This window comes from Daphnia magna, linkage group LG6, assembly GCF_020631705.1.
Source record: "Daphnia magna isolate NIES linkage group LG6, ASM2063170v1.1, whole genome shotgun sequence".
Lineage (NCBI taxonomy): Eukaryota > Metazoa > Arthropoda > Branchiopoda > Diplostraca > Daphniidae > Daphnia > Daphnia magna.
Window position 1 is genome coordinate 5,201,397 of NC_059187.1, and position 20,944 is coordinate 5,222,340.

Consider the following 20,944-nt stretch of genomic DNA (forward strand, 5'->3'; position numbering starts at 1 on the left):
CAGAAAACAACGTGAAGTCCCGAAGTGGAGAGAGATAATCGAAAAACTGGAGTCGGGTAATTCGGCTGGACGACACTTTGGTTTACAAGAAGGAAGACTGTTCAAATTAAAGACAGTAGGCATAAAGTCGTACATGCGCCTGTGCATCCCAGACGAGTACAAAACGTTGATTCTGCGATCATGCCATGACGAGGTAACTTCAGGACACTTAGGGATCCAACGAACACTTCAAAAGATCGCCAAACGCTTTTTCTGGCACGATATGGTTCAGGACGTCCCGAATTATGTACGAGCATGCAGACAATGCAAAACAAGAAAAACTCCGAAAATGGCTCCAGCTGGAACGTTACAATGCATCAAAGTGACACGACCGTATCAAAAAATATGAATAGACCTACTGGGACCATTCACGTTGTCTAATACGGGCAACAAGATGCTGATTGTAGTGGTGGACTATCTAACAAAATGGGTAGAGCTAAAAGCCCTACCATCAGGAAAAGCAGACGTGGTAGCATCATTCATTGTGGAACAAATCGCACTACGCCATGGCGTGCCAGAGTCAATAATATCAGATCGTGGCAAATGCTTCTTAGCAGACATCACCCAAAGTGTGTTCGACAAGCTAGGAACCAAACACAAAACTACAGCGAGTTATCACCCGCAAGCAAACGGACAAGTAGAAAGAATGAACCACACACTGGCTACGATGATGTCAATGTACATTTCTAGCGACCAGAAAAACTGGGACGAAATGCTACAACACATATGCTTCGCATATAATACATCGCGTCAGGAATCAACTGGGTTTTCACCTTTTTTTCTGCTATACGGTCGGGACCAAATCTTGCCGATAGATCTAATTCTGGGCTCCTTGTCAGACTCTCAAGGGGAGACAGAGATTTCATACGCCAACAAAATGATGGAAAACCTAACGGCAGCCAGAAGCATCGTGAGAACACGGCTGAGTCAAGTTCAGGAGAAACAAAAACGATATTACGACGCAAGCCATCGAGACGTAACATTCCAAAAAGGAGAGAAAGTGTTAGTCTACAAACCCATAAGGAAGAAAGGAAAGTCAGACAAACTCCTCCATAGATTGGTTGGCCCATTTATCGTGGTACGCCAGACAACTCCGGTAAACTATGAAGTGAAATTGGTGAACGAGAAAACCAAGTCCGACATCGTTCATGTAGCCAGCATGAAACCTTTCAAAGAAATCAAAAACTGGCGAAACGATACTAACAGCCAAACAGAAGCAGAGAAAAACAATAGGCCACATCAAGAAATCACATGCCATCAGTAGGCCGAGACGCAGGCCCAGCCCCAAGTACAAAAGGAAGGGGTTGGAGAAAAAGAATGTTCTAATTCAGAAACAAGTCAACCGAGTAACACGACTCAACAGAAAAAACAACAAGATGTCGTGAAATTATACGATAATAATCAGAAGAGGATTACCAAACGACCACCGCGAATACGCCGAAGACCTAACTTTTTTATGGCCGAAATGATTTACTTTCTATCCCTTATAATACTAGGTATTATGGACAGCTCTGGTGCAATCGTGGTAAGAGACACCGTGCTCTTCAAGTATCAACCTGGGATTTCAATCAGTAAATCGTCATGGACTATCGTGGCAGATGTGTTATTGCAAAATGAAGAAGAAGCAATCGTAATAGTCGAAAATCACCTTGATGAAATGTCCTTGGCTGCCAAACACAAAAAAGATGGAGCGAATTTCGAAAAAATGGACGCACATACGGCTTGGAGAGACACAACCAGCTTCATGGCGGCGGATAAAATAGAGAAAAAAGTGCTATTATTGAGCAGGGCCGTGAACAACTCCAAGTCAGGCTCACGACATGTGCACTAACCCTTTCAGGAGCAGGACGACCGAAGAGAGGAGTACTAGACGCAGGCGGTAGTATGCTTAAATGGCTATTCGGGGTAACAACGCATGCAGATTTATTGAATCTCAACAACAAAATTGAAACAATGGGGAAACAAAACAGAGAAGTCGTACATGTTCTGGATAAACACGCGTCGATTGTAAATGAAACTTTACAGTTAACACGAGAGAACCTAGTTCTGCTACAAGATCTTCAACAGCAGTCCACCATCTTAAACAAGAGGGTAGATTACATTCTAGATTACATTCAATCTTACGAATTGGTCCACATATAACAGGAACAATACTTCGAAGAATTGGACGCCACATTTGACACGATAGAACATGTCATACGTTGGCTTCAACAGCAAATCAAAGATTGGGAAATCGGCTTATCAACATTAGCAAGTGGCCACATATTCCCACAGATGTTTCCGCCCACGGAACTACAACGGGTTAAAAAGAGACCAACAACAATTTACCCCTCGTACGGACGATACCTTCAGAAAAACTATGGGTAATATACCGGGAAGCACGGGTATCAGTAGCAGCAATCCACAAAAAATTCCGCCTATTTATTGAGATCCCCATTTACGACCATGCTCAACAGTTTAATTTATACCAAATCATCAAACTTTCCAAACCAACAGCTAACGGCACGCACGGAGTGCGTTTTACCAATTTACCAGAATATTTAGCAGTATCACCAGATCTAGATACATTTATCGAACTATCAGATCTCGAAATGCTTAACTGTCGCCAGTTAGATAAACAACTTTGCAAATTTCATACTGGATTTTCCAAAAGAGGGAAAAAGAAGTCATGTGCAATTTCCTTATTCACAAACGACGAAACACAAGCAAACGCCTGCTGCCAAACACAATTCACACAATATAATGGCCCGGAGATAGCGAACTTAGGACAAAATCGTTGGGCATTTTCAACGTCAGACCCGCATGACGTCGTTTTTTCGTGCCCACCAGATAGAAAACACTTACCACCACAACGCCTCCAGCTACCAGCCATAGGCTACTTTGAGGTACCACCAGGTTGTACAGCACGCACGGAGGATTGGATATTCCTGCAAGTCTGGAGGGTAGCTCCACGGCAGCCGCCGTATCAATTAAAATGCCCGACTTTGCGAAATTCCGACAAAACATTACAAGTAAAAAAACGGCAACAGTCGTTCAATTCCCTTCATTAAATACTTCTCATTTTAATCAGGTGAGCAAACACTTGCTCCAACAGGAAAAATTGCAATCAATAGCCGCTATGACACACAATCAAATACTAAAACTTCTAGACTCCCCTCTTTCAACAAATTGCAGCAACGCTACTTATCCGTTTGAATGGATAGTAGCTTTCATTTTCACGAGCCTAGCCATAGGTGGCCTAGCAGGATTCACACTACGCCTCGCTCAACGGTTGAATAATCATCTAAAGAACAACATGGGAATATACGAGACGACCGACTACCACCCACGAGGCCGAAAATCCGATACGGCCGGAGAAACCTTGATCCATTCCCATGATGTGGAACTTTAAAATCGACACCAATGCAGTACTTAATTACCTACCTTGTTGTTCGCTCATACGAAAACTAGAACGTACCAATCGAGGGCGATTGCCTTCAAACGGGGGGGATCTGTCACGAGGAGGGAAAGGGCATTCACGTGCTAACGACTTCCTCGTGGAACGTCCCCGCCGAGCCTTACCCTTCCGCTTTCACTCTGTTAAGGTCAAGTAGATAGTTCTACTTGAATACGCGTGGGTCTATCATGCGTGGGTCTACCATGCGTGGGTCTACTATGCGTGGGTCTACCATGCGTGGGTCTACTATGCGTGGGTCTACCATCTGTAGACCCACGCATAAGCGTGCCTAGTTTCTCCTTTTAACCCTTTACCCCCGAAGGTCACATTGAAATTATCTAAGTGACCATCTCGGTACCATACTTCCCGCGTCCCCTAGACGTCCGTTCCCTTAAATAGGGACGTACTACAGTTCATCAATCGTCCTTGTTAAAAAGAAAACTGGCGAATTGCGCCTCTGGATTGATTATAGGAAATTAAATAACGTAACTGTAAAATATAGATATCCCCTTCACCGCATTGATGACGTAATAAGCTACTTCAAAGGAGCCAAATTCTTCTCCACACTAGATCTTTTTAGTGGTTTTTGGCAAATTGAAGTTTCAGAAGAAGCCAAACGAAAGACAGCTTTCACTTGCGAAATAGGACACTTCGAATTCAACAGACTCCCATTCGGATTATGCAACGCACCAGCTACTTTCCAGCGATTAATGAACCTCGTTCTGGACGAAGTGCTTCACAAATACGCTCTAGTATACCTGGATGACGTCATCGTATTCTCAAATTCCTTAGAAAATCACCTTACCCAACTCAATCATGTGATCCAACTGCTTGAACAAGCAGGTTTAAAAATGAAACCCGAAAAATGTGAATTCGTACAAAAAGAGATAATATACCTTGGATATATTATCTCAGCTGTTGGTATTAAACCAAACCCTAAGAAAGTGGAATCCATTGCGAAATATCCGGAACCGATAAATGTTGACCAACTGAGGACGTTCTTAGGCCTAGCCAATTATTATCATCGTTATGTCAACAAATTCGCAACAATTGCCCATCCGTTAACTGAATTAACAAAGAAGAATATAACATGGTGCTGGAAGCACGAGCAAAAGGAAGCTTTTATCGCGTTAAAACAAAGACTGACATCTTCGCCAATTTTGAGGCATCCCGATTTAACTTCTGCGCAGTATTCAATCGACACAGACGCATCACAATACGGCATAGGAGCAATCTTAAGACAGAATCAACAAGGAGAAGAAGTGGTAATCGCTTACACTTCGAAGCATCTATTAGACAGAGAAGCAAACTGGTCAACCATCGAAAAGGAATTATATGCAATTATACACGCAATCAAGACTTTTCACGTTTACGTACATGGCACACAGATAACTGTGTACTCCGACCACAAACCTCTGGAGTATATTATGAAGAAACAAAGCCAAAGTGGACGACTGGTACGCTGGTCTCTATTTTTGCAGTCATTCGACATAAATTCATCTATCGACCCGGTAAAACTAATCAGAACGCTGACACGTTGGGCCGAATCCCGATACATCACAACAGTTATACCCCAGCTATAAGCGTTATTTCTAAAGTAGGATTGCCATCAGCAGACGAAATCAAACAAGCACAGGAAAACGAAACATTGTGCATTGAGCAGACAAAACAATTCCAGTGCAAATTAAACAAAAATGGACTTCTTACGCATAAAGGAAAAATCTTAATTCCTGGCAGTTTGAAACATCGCGTAATGGAACGTTTTCACGATCACCTACTTGGCGGACATTTAGGCATCGCGAAAACGATGAAACGTGTTTCACAACGGTTTTCCTGGCCTAACATGGTCAACGACATTACTGTGTACATTAATAGCTGCATTGTTTGTGCTAAACGTAAAGCCTACGGAAAAAAGACTGCACCTTTAAGCCCCCTCGAACCGACTTCATTTTTCTGGCAAAGAGTGGCACTAGACATAGTGGGACCACTCCCAGAAACATATAAAGGGAACCGTTATATTTTGGTGATGTCAGAATATACTTCTCGTTATATGTTAGCAGTTGCGATGAAGAATCAGTCAGCTAGGACGGTCGCTCGGAAATTCATTCGACATGTAATACTCCGTTATGGAAGTCCACTACAAATCCTATCCGATCAAGGGAAAAATTTTCTGTCCAACTTGATGAAAGATATTTGTTCTCTGCTTAACATTAAACAAACGCGTACTACCGCGTATCATCCTGCTACAGACGGCATGGTAGAACGATTTAATCGTACAATGGGCGATATGTTAGCATCCGCTCTAGCAAATGACAAACACATTTGGGACGAATATCTACCATACATAATGCATATTTACAATTCTTCAGTCCATGCTAGCACGAACGAAACCCCTCATTATCTCCTATTCGGACAGGATCCTATCGAGTCAGACGACATTTCCTCATCAACTGCAAGAAAACGGTACATTGATTCCGAAGCAGATGAATTCTTCAGCATTTGGCGCAAAGCTATTATAATCACTCAAGAACATCAAGAACATTTCCGTAAAGCACAGAAAACACAGAAGAAATTTTACGACAGAGGTACCAACCAAAAAACTTTCAACATTGGGGACAAAGTATTACTTCTCGACACGAGACTCAAATCTAAACTTACTCCACGTTGGGACGGGCCTTACATTGTCAACAGACAAATGGGTCCCCTAAATTATGCCGTTCAACGCGAAACAGAAAAAACTACGACCACTTCCGTTTGTGAAATCTTAGTACACGTCAATAGAATGAAGCTTCTCCACCCCAAGAACAGATGTGCCAGACATCCCATCCCCCACGAAAGACAATCATTCTCCCCACTCCTTCCCAATCGATTGGAATATCGATACCATTCCCGATGACATAACACTAGACCTTTTTCCGAACCAACCGGACAACTTCACAATCGATTATCTATTTCCCGAACAACCACCTATTGTGCATCGATAGACGCAGAGAACTACATGTTTACACAAAACAGAATAATCCCTAAGTCTGGTCAACACTTATGTGTCACCGCTAACCCCTCCTTTAACAACATTATATATTCGAATTGCCAAACCTTCCTTTCCAGTAGACATCTATGGAAATATAATAGTACATCTGGCACCCTATCCATACAAGACAACACAATAAAAAACAACAACGCCAATTGGTACTGCCTGGCATTAGATATATTCTCATACCAAAATCAACAATTCAACAATGTCACACCCACCTTAATCGACTGTACAGAAAAAGACGAAACCGATTACTTAGAATGGAAATTCATGGGGAAAGAAATTTCTGCCATCGTTACGTCATTTTCTTCGTCCAACGTTACAATACCCACCGTGAAGCTGTCTTCAAACCGAATCACCTGGCATCAGAATTGAGTCAACTCAAGCGTAAGTACTACTCCAACCTATCCTTCATTCCTTTTCTACAAACCGTTCACTTCACATCCGTACAGCCGACGTGACTGGCTGACGGATCATTGGTTACCACCCATTGTACAATTGTTTGTTTGTTTGTCTTTAGCAGTTTTAATCCGTCAGGTTTAAGACGTGACGGATTAATTATTGTACCATCATTTCTCTTTGAAAAAAAGTCTCTTGGCAAAGTTGAAGAAAGGCTTGGTTGACCGTAACATTCTTACTATCAAAATCCAAATTAACATTGATGGTACTAGTGTCTTCAAAACGAATTTCGTCGACCTATGGCCAATACTTTGTCGAGTAACCAACTCACTTGTTTCTTCACCTTTTGTGGTAAGTCTTTTTGCTGGTAAAGGAAAACCACCAAATTTAGAAGAATTTCTCCGACCATTTCTTACTGAGCCGATCCAACTGCAAAGTGCAGGTTTAGAATTCGAAGGAAAAGTTTATGTAATGATTATTTCAATAATCAATATTGGATGCCGATATCGATAGGGACAGCCGCATGCAAATGCAATCACTCACTTGTCAAATGCAAATAAAATTACTCATATGCATGCTTGCCAATATACCCTTTTGTGCTTGTTCCGTTCTTTAAGTGTTTAATATAAAACTCTTTTGTCTCCACACTTTGCGCTGAACAATACTGTTCACGCAAGTGATGAGTCACGGTAACCCCTGTCATCAGCCTGTAACTCTTCCAACAGTTACAACCTGTCACGGACTTTGGGGGTACCCAAAGCACAGCCTGGCTGCGTCTACGATCGTGCAATTCAGATTCAATCCCAGAATTGCATCCCAGACACCTCAACTATATAAACCACTTAAGGCGACTCGGAAGAGAGGGAGAAGGGGGCAGTTGCCAGTCATCCGTCAACAGCGATGGCTAAACCTTCTTTGTTGTTCGTTCTGAGACAATAGTGTGTGTGTGTGATGTAGTTTCTCAATTCATTTAATACAAACTGTTGCAGTAACACGAGTCTTACCGTCTCTACAACCATCATTACATCTGGCGCCCAACGCACCGAATTCCCCCTGTTAAGTGCTTCATTAAGTTCTTTCAAGTTCAACAACCGTATCGACTGAAGCTACCCCAAATCGTCTTGAACATTATTCATCAGTCTACATACAACCACTAATTCAAGGTGTGTTAATTTTAAGGTATGCTAAACCCTTCGTCTATGGAAATAGATCCCCCTATTAGTTTAACCCCTGACAGTGGAGCATTAGCTATAGTTGAGAAAGGCGTTCAACTTCGTGACAATTACCCAGAGAGTGGGTCTGACAACGATCTCTCAACTAGTAGTACTGCTAGAAGTGTTCCCTATACTAGGAAATCCCCCCCTAAACAGATCACTGCCCGCCAAATAACCGACTCCAACCCTGATACGTATATCCTTATACGATCTAGGTCGGAATCTGTTATCAAAGATTTACAGTCACAACTCAAACAGCTGACAGAAAACCAACCGTCAGGTAGACCCACCAATGAGAAACGTGAGAAAATAGCTAACTTAAAACAGCAAATTCTAAATCACCAAACAGAAATCCTAAACGCGACTTCAGCCCTTGCTTTAGTCCAAACTCAACATTCACAACTACAACAAGCACATTTTGATGCTGCTCTTTCTTCCATTTCCCAACAAGCAACAAATGAGCGTATTATCGGGGAAGCACAATCGCACATTGCTTCAATACAGACTGACAAACATTTTCTCGAATCACAAGCTCTACAACTTCTGCAAGCATATTCTCAGCTTTAACAACTACTTTCAGAAAAAATTTTTGAGCTTGAGACAAGTAAACAAGAAATATTAGCCCTTAAGTCAGACTTTAATAAACAAATTGATCACGCCAACAAAACCCTAGTTTCTCTACAAGAACAAGCTTTGAAAGATAACGCTGACATTTCAGATCTCAAAACTCATCTACGAAACCGCACAGACACTTAAACCGTACTTGAAGCAAAAGTAAAATCTCTTTCAGAAGATCTCTCTCAGCACGCTACAGAATATTCTTGACAAACAATAGACGTTTATACACAACTAAAAGCCCTCCAAACACAATTCTCGGAGACTAGCAAAGAAACAACTGATATTCAACAGACATTATCCAATAAAATAGCTTTATTAGAACATGAAAATACTTTCCTCCAAACAACCCTTAACTGCCTAAAAGATCTTCCTCACGATACAGCATCAGACGAAACTCCTTCACTACGACAAATAGCTGTCGATCTCCAAACCTCAAACAACCATTTAATTGGAGAACAGAAAGCACTGCAGGAAACAATCTCCCAACTTAACGGGAAATCGACCACCTTGAACTCCTTCTTAACAACGCAACATCTAGTAATTCTAGTAAAGAAATAGAAATAAATTCCTTGAAGCAGTCACTATCTTTTGCGGTGTCCAAATTCAGCAACCAATCCTTAGAGCTTAACCAAATAAAAGAAACTTCCGAGCGCCAACGTTCCATTATCGAAACTCTAAAAACTTCACCAGCTAGCAACATCATATCCAACGTTATCGGTCGTTGCAACGCGGAACATCTTGCACATGTGACTCGCATGCTCTTTCAAGACCAGCCAACACTTATCATGGCATCAGCATCAGACCTGGGAGAACTGGTATCCATCCCAGTTCACGAGAAAATACCTCGTTTCAGTGGATACCTCGGTGACATTAGTATCCAAGATTGGTTCCAAGAAGCCGAAAGAATAGCAAAAGGCATTAATTGGTCCAAAGAACAAATGAAACGATACTTCTCAGAAAGATTTACAAAGTTGGCCCTTTCTTTCCAAGGAGAAATCGATGATCCGAACTATCCTCATCCAGTAGTATCGTACCAAGAATGGAAGGAACTCATCATCCAGGAATTTAAAGATCCAACGGAAAATCAATACTTTAAAAATGAACTCAACGAAATCAAACAAAAACCCAATGAACGAGTACGTGATTTTCGTGCACGAATCGAAAAAAATTTTATAAAAGGATACGGTGAAAACATGTTTCGCAGCAAAAACGAAACACTTGCTTCAGTTAGGGACGACATATTAAAGGCAGCTTTCGAAAATGGACTTAAAAGTGATTTACACGCCGGTTATGAAAACAGAATAACTGCTACAGCAACTTACGATGTCGCCATAGCAACTGCAACAGAAGTTGAAAGCATCCTAACCAGAAAACACTCTTCGGCCAGAGCATGGCAACCCGATCTTAGTGCTATAAATCTCAGTCACGAGCTTTTATCATCCGACATTGAGGACCTTAAACGAAAATTCGAGGGACTCACCTGTTCTTCCGTGGAAACTTTACAGGATAAAAGGAGCAAATCAAAAGATAGGCCGATAGCATCTACGCTTTCTTCATCCGCATCCATTCCTTCTGGACTATCTCTCAACGCAAAGGCTGTTCGCTTCTCACCCAATGTAGGCGGCGAGGGAATCCTTGGACGACGATCACCTTCCGGCACAGATTTTCCGACTAGCCCATCAAGATCAACAGGTCGACCACCAAGTCCTTACAACCGTCACAGATTACGCAGCCCTTACGATAGGAGCCGCTCTCCGAGCCTTCACACAAACCGACATTCTCCTATCCCTTACAAACGCCCACGATCTCGGAGCCCTTTTCCAAACACGCGCTCCTCTACTCCTTATCCCGGAGCCCGTTCTCCAAGTCCTTTTTAACAGGAACCGTTCTCCTAATCCGTTTCCTAATCAAACCTATGTAAACCAACCAACTAACTTAGCAAAGCCGCCATACCGCAACCATCTCTACACTAGCAACAGCGATAGCTAAACCTTCTTTGTTGTTCGTTCTGAGACAATAGTGTGTGTGTGTGATGTTGTTTCCCAATTGATTTAATACAAACTGTTGCAGCAATACGAGTTTTACCGTCTCTACAACCATCATTACAGTTTACTCAGTCGAAATAACTGCTTTCGTCTGTGACGCTCCTGCTACACAATTTCTAAAGGCCATTACTGGGCATGGGGGCTATGGTGGCTGCGAACGTTGCAGCCAAACCGGTGTATATGATCCAGTCTATCGCTGCCTTGCTTTCCAGGAGATAGTCGATGTTTTTCTTCGAACAGACGCCACTTTCCGAAATCAGGGGTAGTCGGAGAAAAAAAGACCCGACAAATAGGACCCGGAGAAATATGACCCTAAAAAACGCCATGGAGAAATAGGGCCTGGTGAAATAGGACACCTTTCTCTAACTTTTTTTTAGGGTCCTATTTCTCCGCTAGATGGGTCTTATTTCTCCCCTCCATGGGTTCTATTTCGTCTTCGTTTAGGTACGGCCTATATAGTTTTCAGCTGACAGAACAGCTTTGGCGTTGATGCACACATTGAAACAGCCACAACTTTTTTTTGACTCCGATTTCTTATTTTCTTGCATTAATGCATTTTGCAGAGCTATCGTCAGAGCAGGATTCCTTTAAAAAGCAAAAAGTCAAACCAACGACAGTTGTCCAACTACCAAACATTCCTAAAGGTATTTTTTTGTTTAACAGAGAATGTGTGTGGTTGTAATATGATTTTTTTCCTCTTCGTTTCAGGTAGGTTGACTGGTAAAACAAAAAAAGCTAGTGGTACAGCAAGCCAGCCTTCTAGTGCCAGAATTGGAAATAGTACAACGAAAGGTTGACATTGATATAATTGTTTACACAACTCACTATAACATTTTACATATGTTGTATTACTTTCAGTTGGGCCTACTGATATCAGGTAGACCTTGATATAATTGTTTACACAACTAACTATAACATTTTACATATATTGTATTACTTTCAGTTGGGCCTACTACTCAGACTAAATCCCAAAGTAATAAAGGGAAAAATCTGTCAAAAACGCTGGCTGCTGTTCTCACAATCAATGGTGTGTGTGCGAAATAAGTGATCTATGAAACTGTATTGAAAATATATTTTTTTATTAGAAAAAATTGCTGAGAACCCTGAATGTTCAACGTTCGTCAATCGTCTTCCGAATCGGACAGTGACAGAGAAAGTGACGGAGAAAGCATTTCTTCACCAGCCTTTAGCCCTGTGTCGAAATTACAAGAACATGAAGAAGTTGAAGACAAAGCTAGTGAAGAAAAACAAAGTGAAGACGATGATTTGGAAAGAAACGGCAATTAAAACCCAATAGATAGTGAAACAATTGAAACAGGGGATTCAACCAAGGAATTGGTTGTGTATGCAGCTGAATCAGGAGAGAAAGTTGATAGGGACAATCTCTTCGTGCATGGTAATGAAGTCAATTGTTTTATATTGTAATATTTGTTAACAATTTTTATGAATGTATGTAGAACGAGTAGAACCCGCCGAAGGAGTAATTAGCAAAACCATTGTCCATGTTAACGTAGCGAAAACTTTAATTGCAATGAATCTGCAAATGGAAGATCTTACTAATATGGTTTTAAACTTAAATGTCAAGATACAACTCCTTTTGAATGACAAAGGATAATCTAATATGGCCGTTGAAGGCATTGCCGCCACGGAATGTGAGTGGGATTTTCCAATAACATCTCAAGTCGTGATGGAACAACTGGAAAGCAAGTTGTCTTCCGATCTTGCCCTGAAAGCAAATTAAAAACGGCTCTAACTTTGGCCGGAGTTAATTAAAACCTGAGAAGCGTTACCAGGGGAGTGATGAAAACGCTAATGAGCAAGGAGTTACAAATGTTGTATGTGTCCAGAAAAAAAACTAAAGGCCAATTCATTTTCACTAGCCTGAAAGTAATATGTACATTTGTTATGGGTAATAGCCTAATTTTAAATGATCTATTGTTTCATTTGTATTGAATATCTATTTTTTTAGGCATCCTTCGGAGTCGGCTAGAGGGCAAGGGATTTATCTAACCGACGAGACTATTCTCAAGGAAACGGAACCTGCCGTTTTCACCAGTGCAGCTGATGAAGAAGGCGGGGTGGAGAAAAGGAAAAAATTGACGGCGATAAAAAGAGCTACTGTTGAGAAGTATATGGAGGAGCAACATCAAAGTGATGAAAAAGTTGACTAATTAGTGAAAAAGTTTTGATCGCCTGACCAATACACCTTTCTTGATGCAAATTTGCCTCTGGTAATTGAGGTTTACTTCCTTACTCGGCCTACCAATTTCAGAATAATATTGGCTTCATCTTGAGCCTGATGTGCTTTAATCTTGGTGGAACATTGGCTTCATCTCGGGCATGATTTGCTTTAATCTCGGTACAACAGTGCCTTCATCTTGGGCCTGATGTGCTTTAATCTTTGTTGAACGCTCCATCTCGGGCCTGATGTGATTCAATCTCGGTAAAATATTGGCTCCTTCTCGGGCCTGATATGCTTCAATCTTGGTGAACATTGGCGCCATCTCGATTCTCATCTTGTTTGATTTCAGTGGAACATTGGACCAATCTTGGCGCTAATCCGTCAAGTTATTGGTGGGACTTCAAAAGCCAATGTCGGCCAATGTCCAACCAGAAAAGAGAAACCTAAATAGGCAGCAACATTGGCCCATGGAACACCGGGTGAGCGGTCCCATGTTGCAACCAGCATTGTATTTCTGATACGTTTACTGCATTGGACCAGATCAAAAATGCTGCCCGGGCTAGGTGTAGGGCCTTAGGATTTCCTGGTATAGTCTTTTTTTTCTCTTGCCTTACGATTTTCCTCGCGAGCAATTTGAAATCCTATTCTAAGTCTTTCTTGCATACGGCTCGTATAATCTGTGGACGACAGTAACACGCCATACACGAAGATGCACCGTGTCATGGTGAACCCACAATCTGACAAAAGTCAGACAAGTTCCAGCTCGCAAGACGTTCAGTCACCTTTAGGCTGAATTGTCACTCTTAAACAGTTGACTTTTTATCTTTATGTTTTACTATATCCTTATTAGTTCACTAGTTATTCTTCCCAACTTGTTTCTTCTTAATTCGCTTTCGTGCATCGCAAATATTCCACTTATCTTCCCAACACGTATTCCAAATAAGATACGCGTTAACAAGTAGTACTGTTTCCTGTTTTCCTTCTACTGTCCTCTCACGCTTGTACGCCCACGCCACCACGCTAGGATGAAGTTACTTTGTTTCGACTTTCCCGTTCCGTTTCCTTATTAGCCTTACGTCCATGTATCCCTACTCGTTTTGTACCACTTTTTCCTCAGCTTAATAATACATATGGTCTCACGGGACTAAGTACTGCATTTATTCCGACATAGAAAAGCAATACAAAGTAACACAAGCAATGAAAGAGAAAAGATTGACCATTACTCAACTCCTAGACGTCTAGCGAAACAGAGATAGAGCAAAATGAAAGCAAGTTTTTATACCATTTTTGAATTTTTGCCCCTTCCCTAAGGTTATAAAAATTCGCTGCAGAAAAAGAATTTCCTACTTATCTAGGAGTAATAAGCGATTCTTCAAGGAAAGTTTTAGTGTTCGTAATGACAACGTGGACTGTAACGTCTCTAGGAAGTAATAACCACATCTACTGTTGTCCCTCCACGACAATATTCATCATTGTGGGTAAATACGCCTCTGAGTTTATTTACAACCTATTTGTATTAATTCCGTAAAGCCGAGAGGGAGAATGCTTTACACTATCCGCAGCCCTACAGTGTGCAAAAATAGGCAGATAAAAAATCTGCTCATCGTTTTGATCTGAAAAATGCCGACTTCATGTGAGCAAGCATGAACTGACCTATCAACAGTATTTTTCGTTTATATTTGGCTTTCACATGCAACTCTATGACAAATATTTAGCTGGATAGATTAGCTCATATTTTATTGAACATAAGACTAAGTAGTATTGAAAGGCTCTCCCCTTAAGGAAATTGACAGCTGTGGACTTCCTTTGGACGAATGGGAACAAGAAATATAGGATGTCTTGATACCAACTAAGTGCCGTTGGAAAAATTGTAAAATGATGTTTTAAGTATTTGACAATTCTGTAATCATTTCAATAAAGTGACTTTTTTTGGTATTCTTTAATTAGCAAGATAAATCTCAAGTTGGAGGACGGTACATTTGTTCCACTTTGCTGGTTTTGTAAAACGAATGATAAATTGGTAAAATGAGAAAACACATGACCTATTACCTTAATCAAAGGTTTTCACAAGTGGATATTGATTCCACACTCTTCAGCTTCCTAGGTGGACACCCAACCACAAAGCCATGGGTGATAGATAAAACTACAAATTGCCATCTTCTAACTGCCCTGTTAAGATCTATATAATTGTATGTACCTCAATGCTGAAAGCGTTGGCAGCGTAAATTGTAACATAATTCCCATTTTGCAAGCATGGCTTCTTCATTTTCTTTTCTCCACATGCCTCTCACACACACTCTACAAGAAACCGCCATAAAACTTTGAGCAGCAACAGAATAGATTTATTTTCCATTGACTCCCCAAGACACACCTGCGCCACCTGAAGACATATTCTTACATCAGCTGACTAACATAGGAGCACCCTCGTTTAGCCAAAAACTTCCAGAAAATCTTCCGACGTTTTTCCTACTTTTAGACATTCTTGCGCCTGCACCAGACGAACCAGAATATTCAATCCCTTCGTAGATTAAAATCACAATGCAGAAATAATCCTAAGACTTGGGTATATTTTTACTAATTATTCAATTGAACCCGAGTTACGTGACCTGTCTGAACGGTGGCTTTAACACAGGTCTATTAAATACTTATTAGCTCGACAGATTAGCTCAAATTTTATTGAACATAGATATAAGCAGTATCAGAAGACTCTAACAATAAGAAAATTGGCAGCTGTGGACTTTTTTTAGACGAATGCAAACATGCAACATAGGATGTTTTGATGCCAACTAAGTGTCATCAAAAAGATTGTAAAATGATGTTTTAAGTATTTGACAAATCTGTAATCATGTTAATAAAGTGAATTTTTTGTATTCTTAAATTAGAAGGATAAAACTCAAAGTAGAGTACGGTACATTTGTTTCTCATTGCTAGTTTTGTAAAACAAATGATAAATTGGTAAAATGAAAAGACTTTTTTTTACTTTGGATAAGTTTTTTCCACAAGTGGAGGTTGATTCCACAGTCTTCAGCTTCCCAGGTGGACACCCATACTAAAATCCATTTCTGATACACGAAACGTAGCACACAGTTCTCCCGAAAGGAGTACCAATGTCACAAGACACCAGCTGGAATTGTCAAAAGAAAGAAAAAGCCGGCTAATATAGAGATCAAAGTCAACATTCAAAATCTCGAAAAAGACAGAATCAACGACTCAGATCTCAGTTAAATCGTTACTGCACCAAAGAGACGTTTCAACCCAAATCTTCCCCTATATCAACTCAAATTATTTTCACGATATTATTGCCTACTGGGATTTATAGACGCAGTAGGGAATAATTCCACCAGCATTGAAATTTTAAAAATTCTAGAAAAATAACCCGACACAATAAATGATCTAGTAGCAAGTACAAAATATCCTGTAATGGGCAACTAACAATACTCTAAGTAGAGTATACCTACTTAACAAGTATACTACCAGCTGATGAACCACGTCACGGGCGGCGATGTCGATCAACGATCGTGAACGGAACAGGCAACGCTCGGCGTGACCACCGTGGGACTGCCACGTTGCAACGTGATCACGGATTATAAAAGACGAGACGACGAAGCGTCTCGTCGGGAGTTAGTTACCATTTTATAATAGTTCACATGTAACAAGTGTCTCGTGAAATACACCTTCCGAATAATTAGTATTGTGTAGTCTTCATTAATAATAATCATTAAATCCTAAGACCAACAACACGAAAGAAGACAATCCACAAGAATCCTCCGGCCTGGAACGATTTGAAAAATTGGTGCAACAAGTTCTGGAAAAATTAGGGTGCCCCCAAACTAACGGAAATGATAAAGCTATTGACCATTAAAGATGCCTTCAACACAACTATTCGTTCAATCGGATAGTAAATACCTAATATTTCGACTGGAACTCTCCAATTTAAAACAAGGACGATACATCTGCGTTAAAGCACTGGTAAACTTACAAACAATCACTTAACGAAAACCGTCGAAGATTTAAGCATGGTCCTTCAAACAGGTTTTGTTATAATTGCCGCACAACAGTCCATTATGCCAGAAATTGCCCATAAAATTACATTGAAGATATTCAAGACTAACAACTTTAACAAAAGAAAAGATCTATTCCCATTTTTTTAAATTTTTTTCAGTCTTTGTGCCGAGTAGATATATTACGGGAACTATTATATTATATTCTGTTTTATTTATGTTTTTTATTTCTCTTTTGGAGAATAGAGCTGAGTGCTGAGGCCGTAATAGCTGCGTGCTTGCCAGTAGAGAACGAAATACTTCGTTGTAATAACAGTATTTTCCCCCATTGCAACAAAATATTTCGTTGCCCAAAGACATACAATTCTTTATTGCAACGAAAGATTTCTATTATGCATTGTATTTCTTATTATTATAATTTTCTTTGAATATTTCATTTCAATTAACTATAAATTTATAATTCTTAGTGTTTTTATATAACTATGTTTTCATAATTTACTATCGAATTTTACCAAAATTTTTACCTTTAATGGAGTTAAATCAAGTTTAAAGTTCAATCTTCAGAACTCGACTCTAAAAGTGGTGTTTAAGTTGTATCATTATAGGCCACTAAACAAAATAGCACCCGGTCTTCCGGGCTGAACCCGACTTGATCATGCCCGTTTAGTCTTTTTCAGGGTGGGGCGGGTGACCCGATCATGGTTGATCAGGGACGAGCCCTATAGACCAGTTTCGGATGCTGCGTTGCAAAATTTAAAAAAATCCAGGGGGGTTTCGATTGCAGGGGGAGATAGGAAAAAAAGGGGTTTTTGATTTATTTACCCTAGTAATACTTTTCCAATTCATGAAATGTTCTAGAATACTACACTTTAAGACATTCTGCGTCTTCTCCAGTCTTTATAAATAATTAATCATCCCTAGTTTATCCATGAAAATTAATTCAAGTAAAAGGCTAGGTAGTAATACTTTTCCAATTCATGAAATGTTCTAGAATACTACACTTTAAGACATTCTGCGTCTTCTCCAGTCTTTATAAATAATTAATCATCCCTAGTTTATCCATGAAAATTAATTCAAGTAAAAGGCTAGGGATGCTGTTTAGTATTTTTTGCGTTTCTAGTGTCAAGAAAATATGTAAACATGGGTGATTCAAATGTGGATATGGGGATAATGAATAAACTAGGGATGATTAATTATTTATAAAGACTGGAGAAGACGCAGAATGTCTTAAAGTGTAGTATTCTAGAACATTTCCTGAATTGGAAAAGTATTACTAGGGTAAATAAATCAAAAACCCCCTTTTTTCCTATCTCCCCCTGCAATCGAAACCCCCTTGGATTTTTTTAAATTTTGCAACGCAGCATCCGAAATTGGTCTATTAGCATTACGTACTTAAAACAACATAAAAAATAAGAGATTTTAGGTTAAAATAGTAGAGCTAACTTAATGCATAATATTAAGAAACTTAAATGAAAAGTTGAGAGAAAATAACAATATATAGTTATAATACGTTGAAAGAAATCTTTCGTTACAATAACTTTAAACAATAAAATACTTTTAATTAACCCCACCTTTTCCGCATTCTTGGCAATGAGAAACGGTGGGGTTAAAAAACTGTTTTTTATTTTTTGTTTAAGGTTAAGAAAACGCTGGAATTTTAAAATAATTTACACAAATTGGGGAATGGCTAAACATAGTAAAAATGTTAAAACATAGCTAAAAGGTGAAATAGTTACAAGAAGAAACGAGAAAATTTGATGCATTAGATCAGGAGGGAAATAAAAAGTAAAACACATTAAGTTCCGAAAAGCGATAATTCGCCACAAAACGTCATAGGACGCGCATATCCTATGGGGGGACGATAGTAGTAGTCTTTTACTTCGTAGTCTGTGGCCAAACGAACGCCACAGTTCTGGCACAGACTACGAAGTAAAAGACCACGATCACTGTATTAGGCTTGGTAACATGCTCAACCCTTCCAATGGTGGCGCGTGGAACATTTTGGGAACTTTTAGGGGGTTTTCCCCGTTTTCCCTACTGAACCAATGTTTCACACACCGGCTTTTTCCGGTGTAATTTTAATTGTCCTACCTATATTTATATATATTAATTATTTTGGTCCCATTTCTAGTTCCTGTGAATTATTTCAATATTTTCGATCAATCCTAATGCTACCCAATAAAAGGCTTTATCCCCCTCCTTTGCACTGGTATACAGGCATCAGAAAAAAAGAGGGAAATAAAGCATTCTATTAGGGGGCATTAGGGTAGATAGAAAATATTGAAATAATTTACAGGAATTAGAAAGGAGACAAAAATAATTAATATACATAAATATAGGTAGTACAATAAAAATTACACCTGAAAAAGCCAGTGTGTGAAACATTGGTTCAGTAGAGAAAACGAGAAAAACAGCTAAAGTTCCCAAAACGTTTCGCGCGCCACCATCGGCAACACCGAGCATTTCCAACCCCACTGCTTTTCAGCCTTATGGGGCCCATCGCGGTCTTTTACTTGGTAGTCTGTGGTTTCGTTATCAACACTCCAAATAAATCTCAAACCCACATCCACACACTCAGTAAACAAAACAATATTCAAAATTTTCAATAGAAAACTATCCGAAAAAACTAAAGCCCTCACTAATTTTTAAACTCACGATATTCACACAATGAATAAACAAAAAGTGGAGAATACTGTTTCCAACTAGAAACCAAGCCAAAAGTAAGCGTTGACAGTTCCAACGTTGTCAATTCTATTTTTTTCGTCCTCCTTACTAGGGCGCGGCCCCGTGTCCAATGGGTAGATATTTGGGCAAATGGGTAGGTATTCCCGGAAAAAAATGAGATCCGTTGGGTAACGGTTACGGTAACAATGTATACATGACGCCACGCAAACAGAAGATATAGCGTCTTCATAAACCATCTTGTTCACAACTATCACAAGTAAATTTGAACCTGCTTGACCGCTGACCCGTCCAACACAGAGTTGACTTGGCTAGCCACACCGTTGTGGTTTATCGTTGCCCACTTTTTCAGCCGCTGCACAGCAGGTACTGCCGTAACACCTAACGACAGCTGCCGAACTGTATTTTTAACTTATTTTTTTTTGTTTTTTTTCCCTTCTCCCAGTGAACGTCAACTCGGAGTTCACTTGGCCGCCACACCGTCGTGTTCGACCACACCGTCATGGTTGGTTTTGCAGAACTTTTTGCAAAGCTACACAGCGGCTACTACCATAGCCTTCTCTATTAAGAAAGCCGAAAGGTTGGAGCTTTTTTTTGAAGCAAATTTTGCTTCCCTACCTCCAATTTTGCCCATCCTTCAAGTGTACCCACGGGAGCCGTTTTATCGCCTAGTGGCGATTTTAAAAAGTTAACTTTTCGATCGATATGAATTCATTCCTTCTGAAATGAATGAGGCATCCCTCAATTACACATGTTATGCCCATTCTCGCCGAGCCGGAGACAAAAAAACTTTATTGTACGGCTTCACGTGTTGAATGGCTGCGAATGAACATATGCAATAAACAGGAATGCATGCCGTTCCGTGTAACATCGTCATTAAAATCCCTCACGGCAAAATATAAATGGGGCGTTCATAAATTACCGCTCATAAATCCGGGTGATTCTCCCCCTCCCCCCTACATCATTTTTATCACCAGATGGCTCCCGTGGGTACCCTTGGAGGAAGGGAATGGGAGGAAAGGTGAGCAAAATGTGCTTCACTTTTCCAACATGCAAGGGATAGCGTTCCTTTCGGCTTTCTCTAATAGAGAAGGCTATGCTCTAATAGAGAAGGCTATGCTACTACCATAACAACTTGCGCCATCTCTCCTCCCAATTTCCAACGTTTTTTTGTTTTGAAGTTTTGTTTGGGTAGCTTGACAAGACGGTGTGGCTGTGGCTAGCCCATGAAATTTGTGTTTTTAAAATGAGTAACAAGGCAGGTATAGATGTTAAAGATTTATTGGTTGTGTCA

At 40.1% G+C, this 20,944-nt stretch overlaps 1 protein-coding gene, 1 long non-coding RNA gene and 1 pseudogene across 2 annotated transcripts; 2 read left to right on the plus strand and 1 right to left on the minus strand.

Moving 5' to 3' along the window:
* Positions 1-9,525: 9,525 nt before the first annotated feature.
* LOC116924454 lies at positions 9,526-10,617 on the plus strand. Its single transcript, XM_032930984.2, has one exon. The coding sequence runs from the start codon at positions 9,526-9,528 to the stop codon at positions 10,615-10,617; it is 1,092 nt and encodes a 363-aa protein (XP_032786875.2).
* A 1,035-nt stretch (positions 10,618-11,652) lies between these two features.
* LOC116924584 lies at positions 11,653-12,985 on the plus strand (annotated as a pseudogene).
* Positions 12,986-15,819: 2,834 nt separating this feature from the next.
* On the minus strand, positions 15,820-17,796 carry LOC116924585. The gene is made up of 2 exons (XR_004395031.2): positions 16,426-17,796; positions 15,820-16,091 (listed from the first exon to the last, which is right to left on the minus strand). It is a non-coding gene; the product is annotated as an uncharacterized LOC116924585 (long non-coding RNA).
* Between the last annotated feature and the right edge of the window lie 3,148 nt (positions 17,797-20,944).

What these genes read in the sequence shown, in the direction of transcription:
- LOC116924454 (XM_032930984.2), top strand. Translation starts at nt 9,526, where the DNA reads ATGGCATCAGCATCAGACCTGGGAGAACTGGTATCCATCCCAGTTCAC.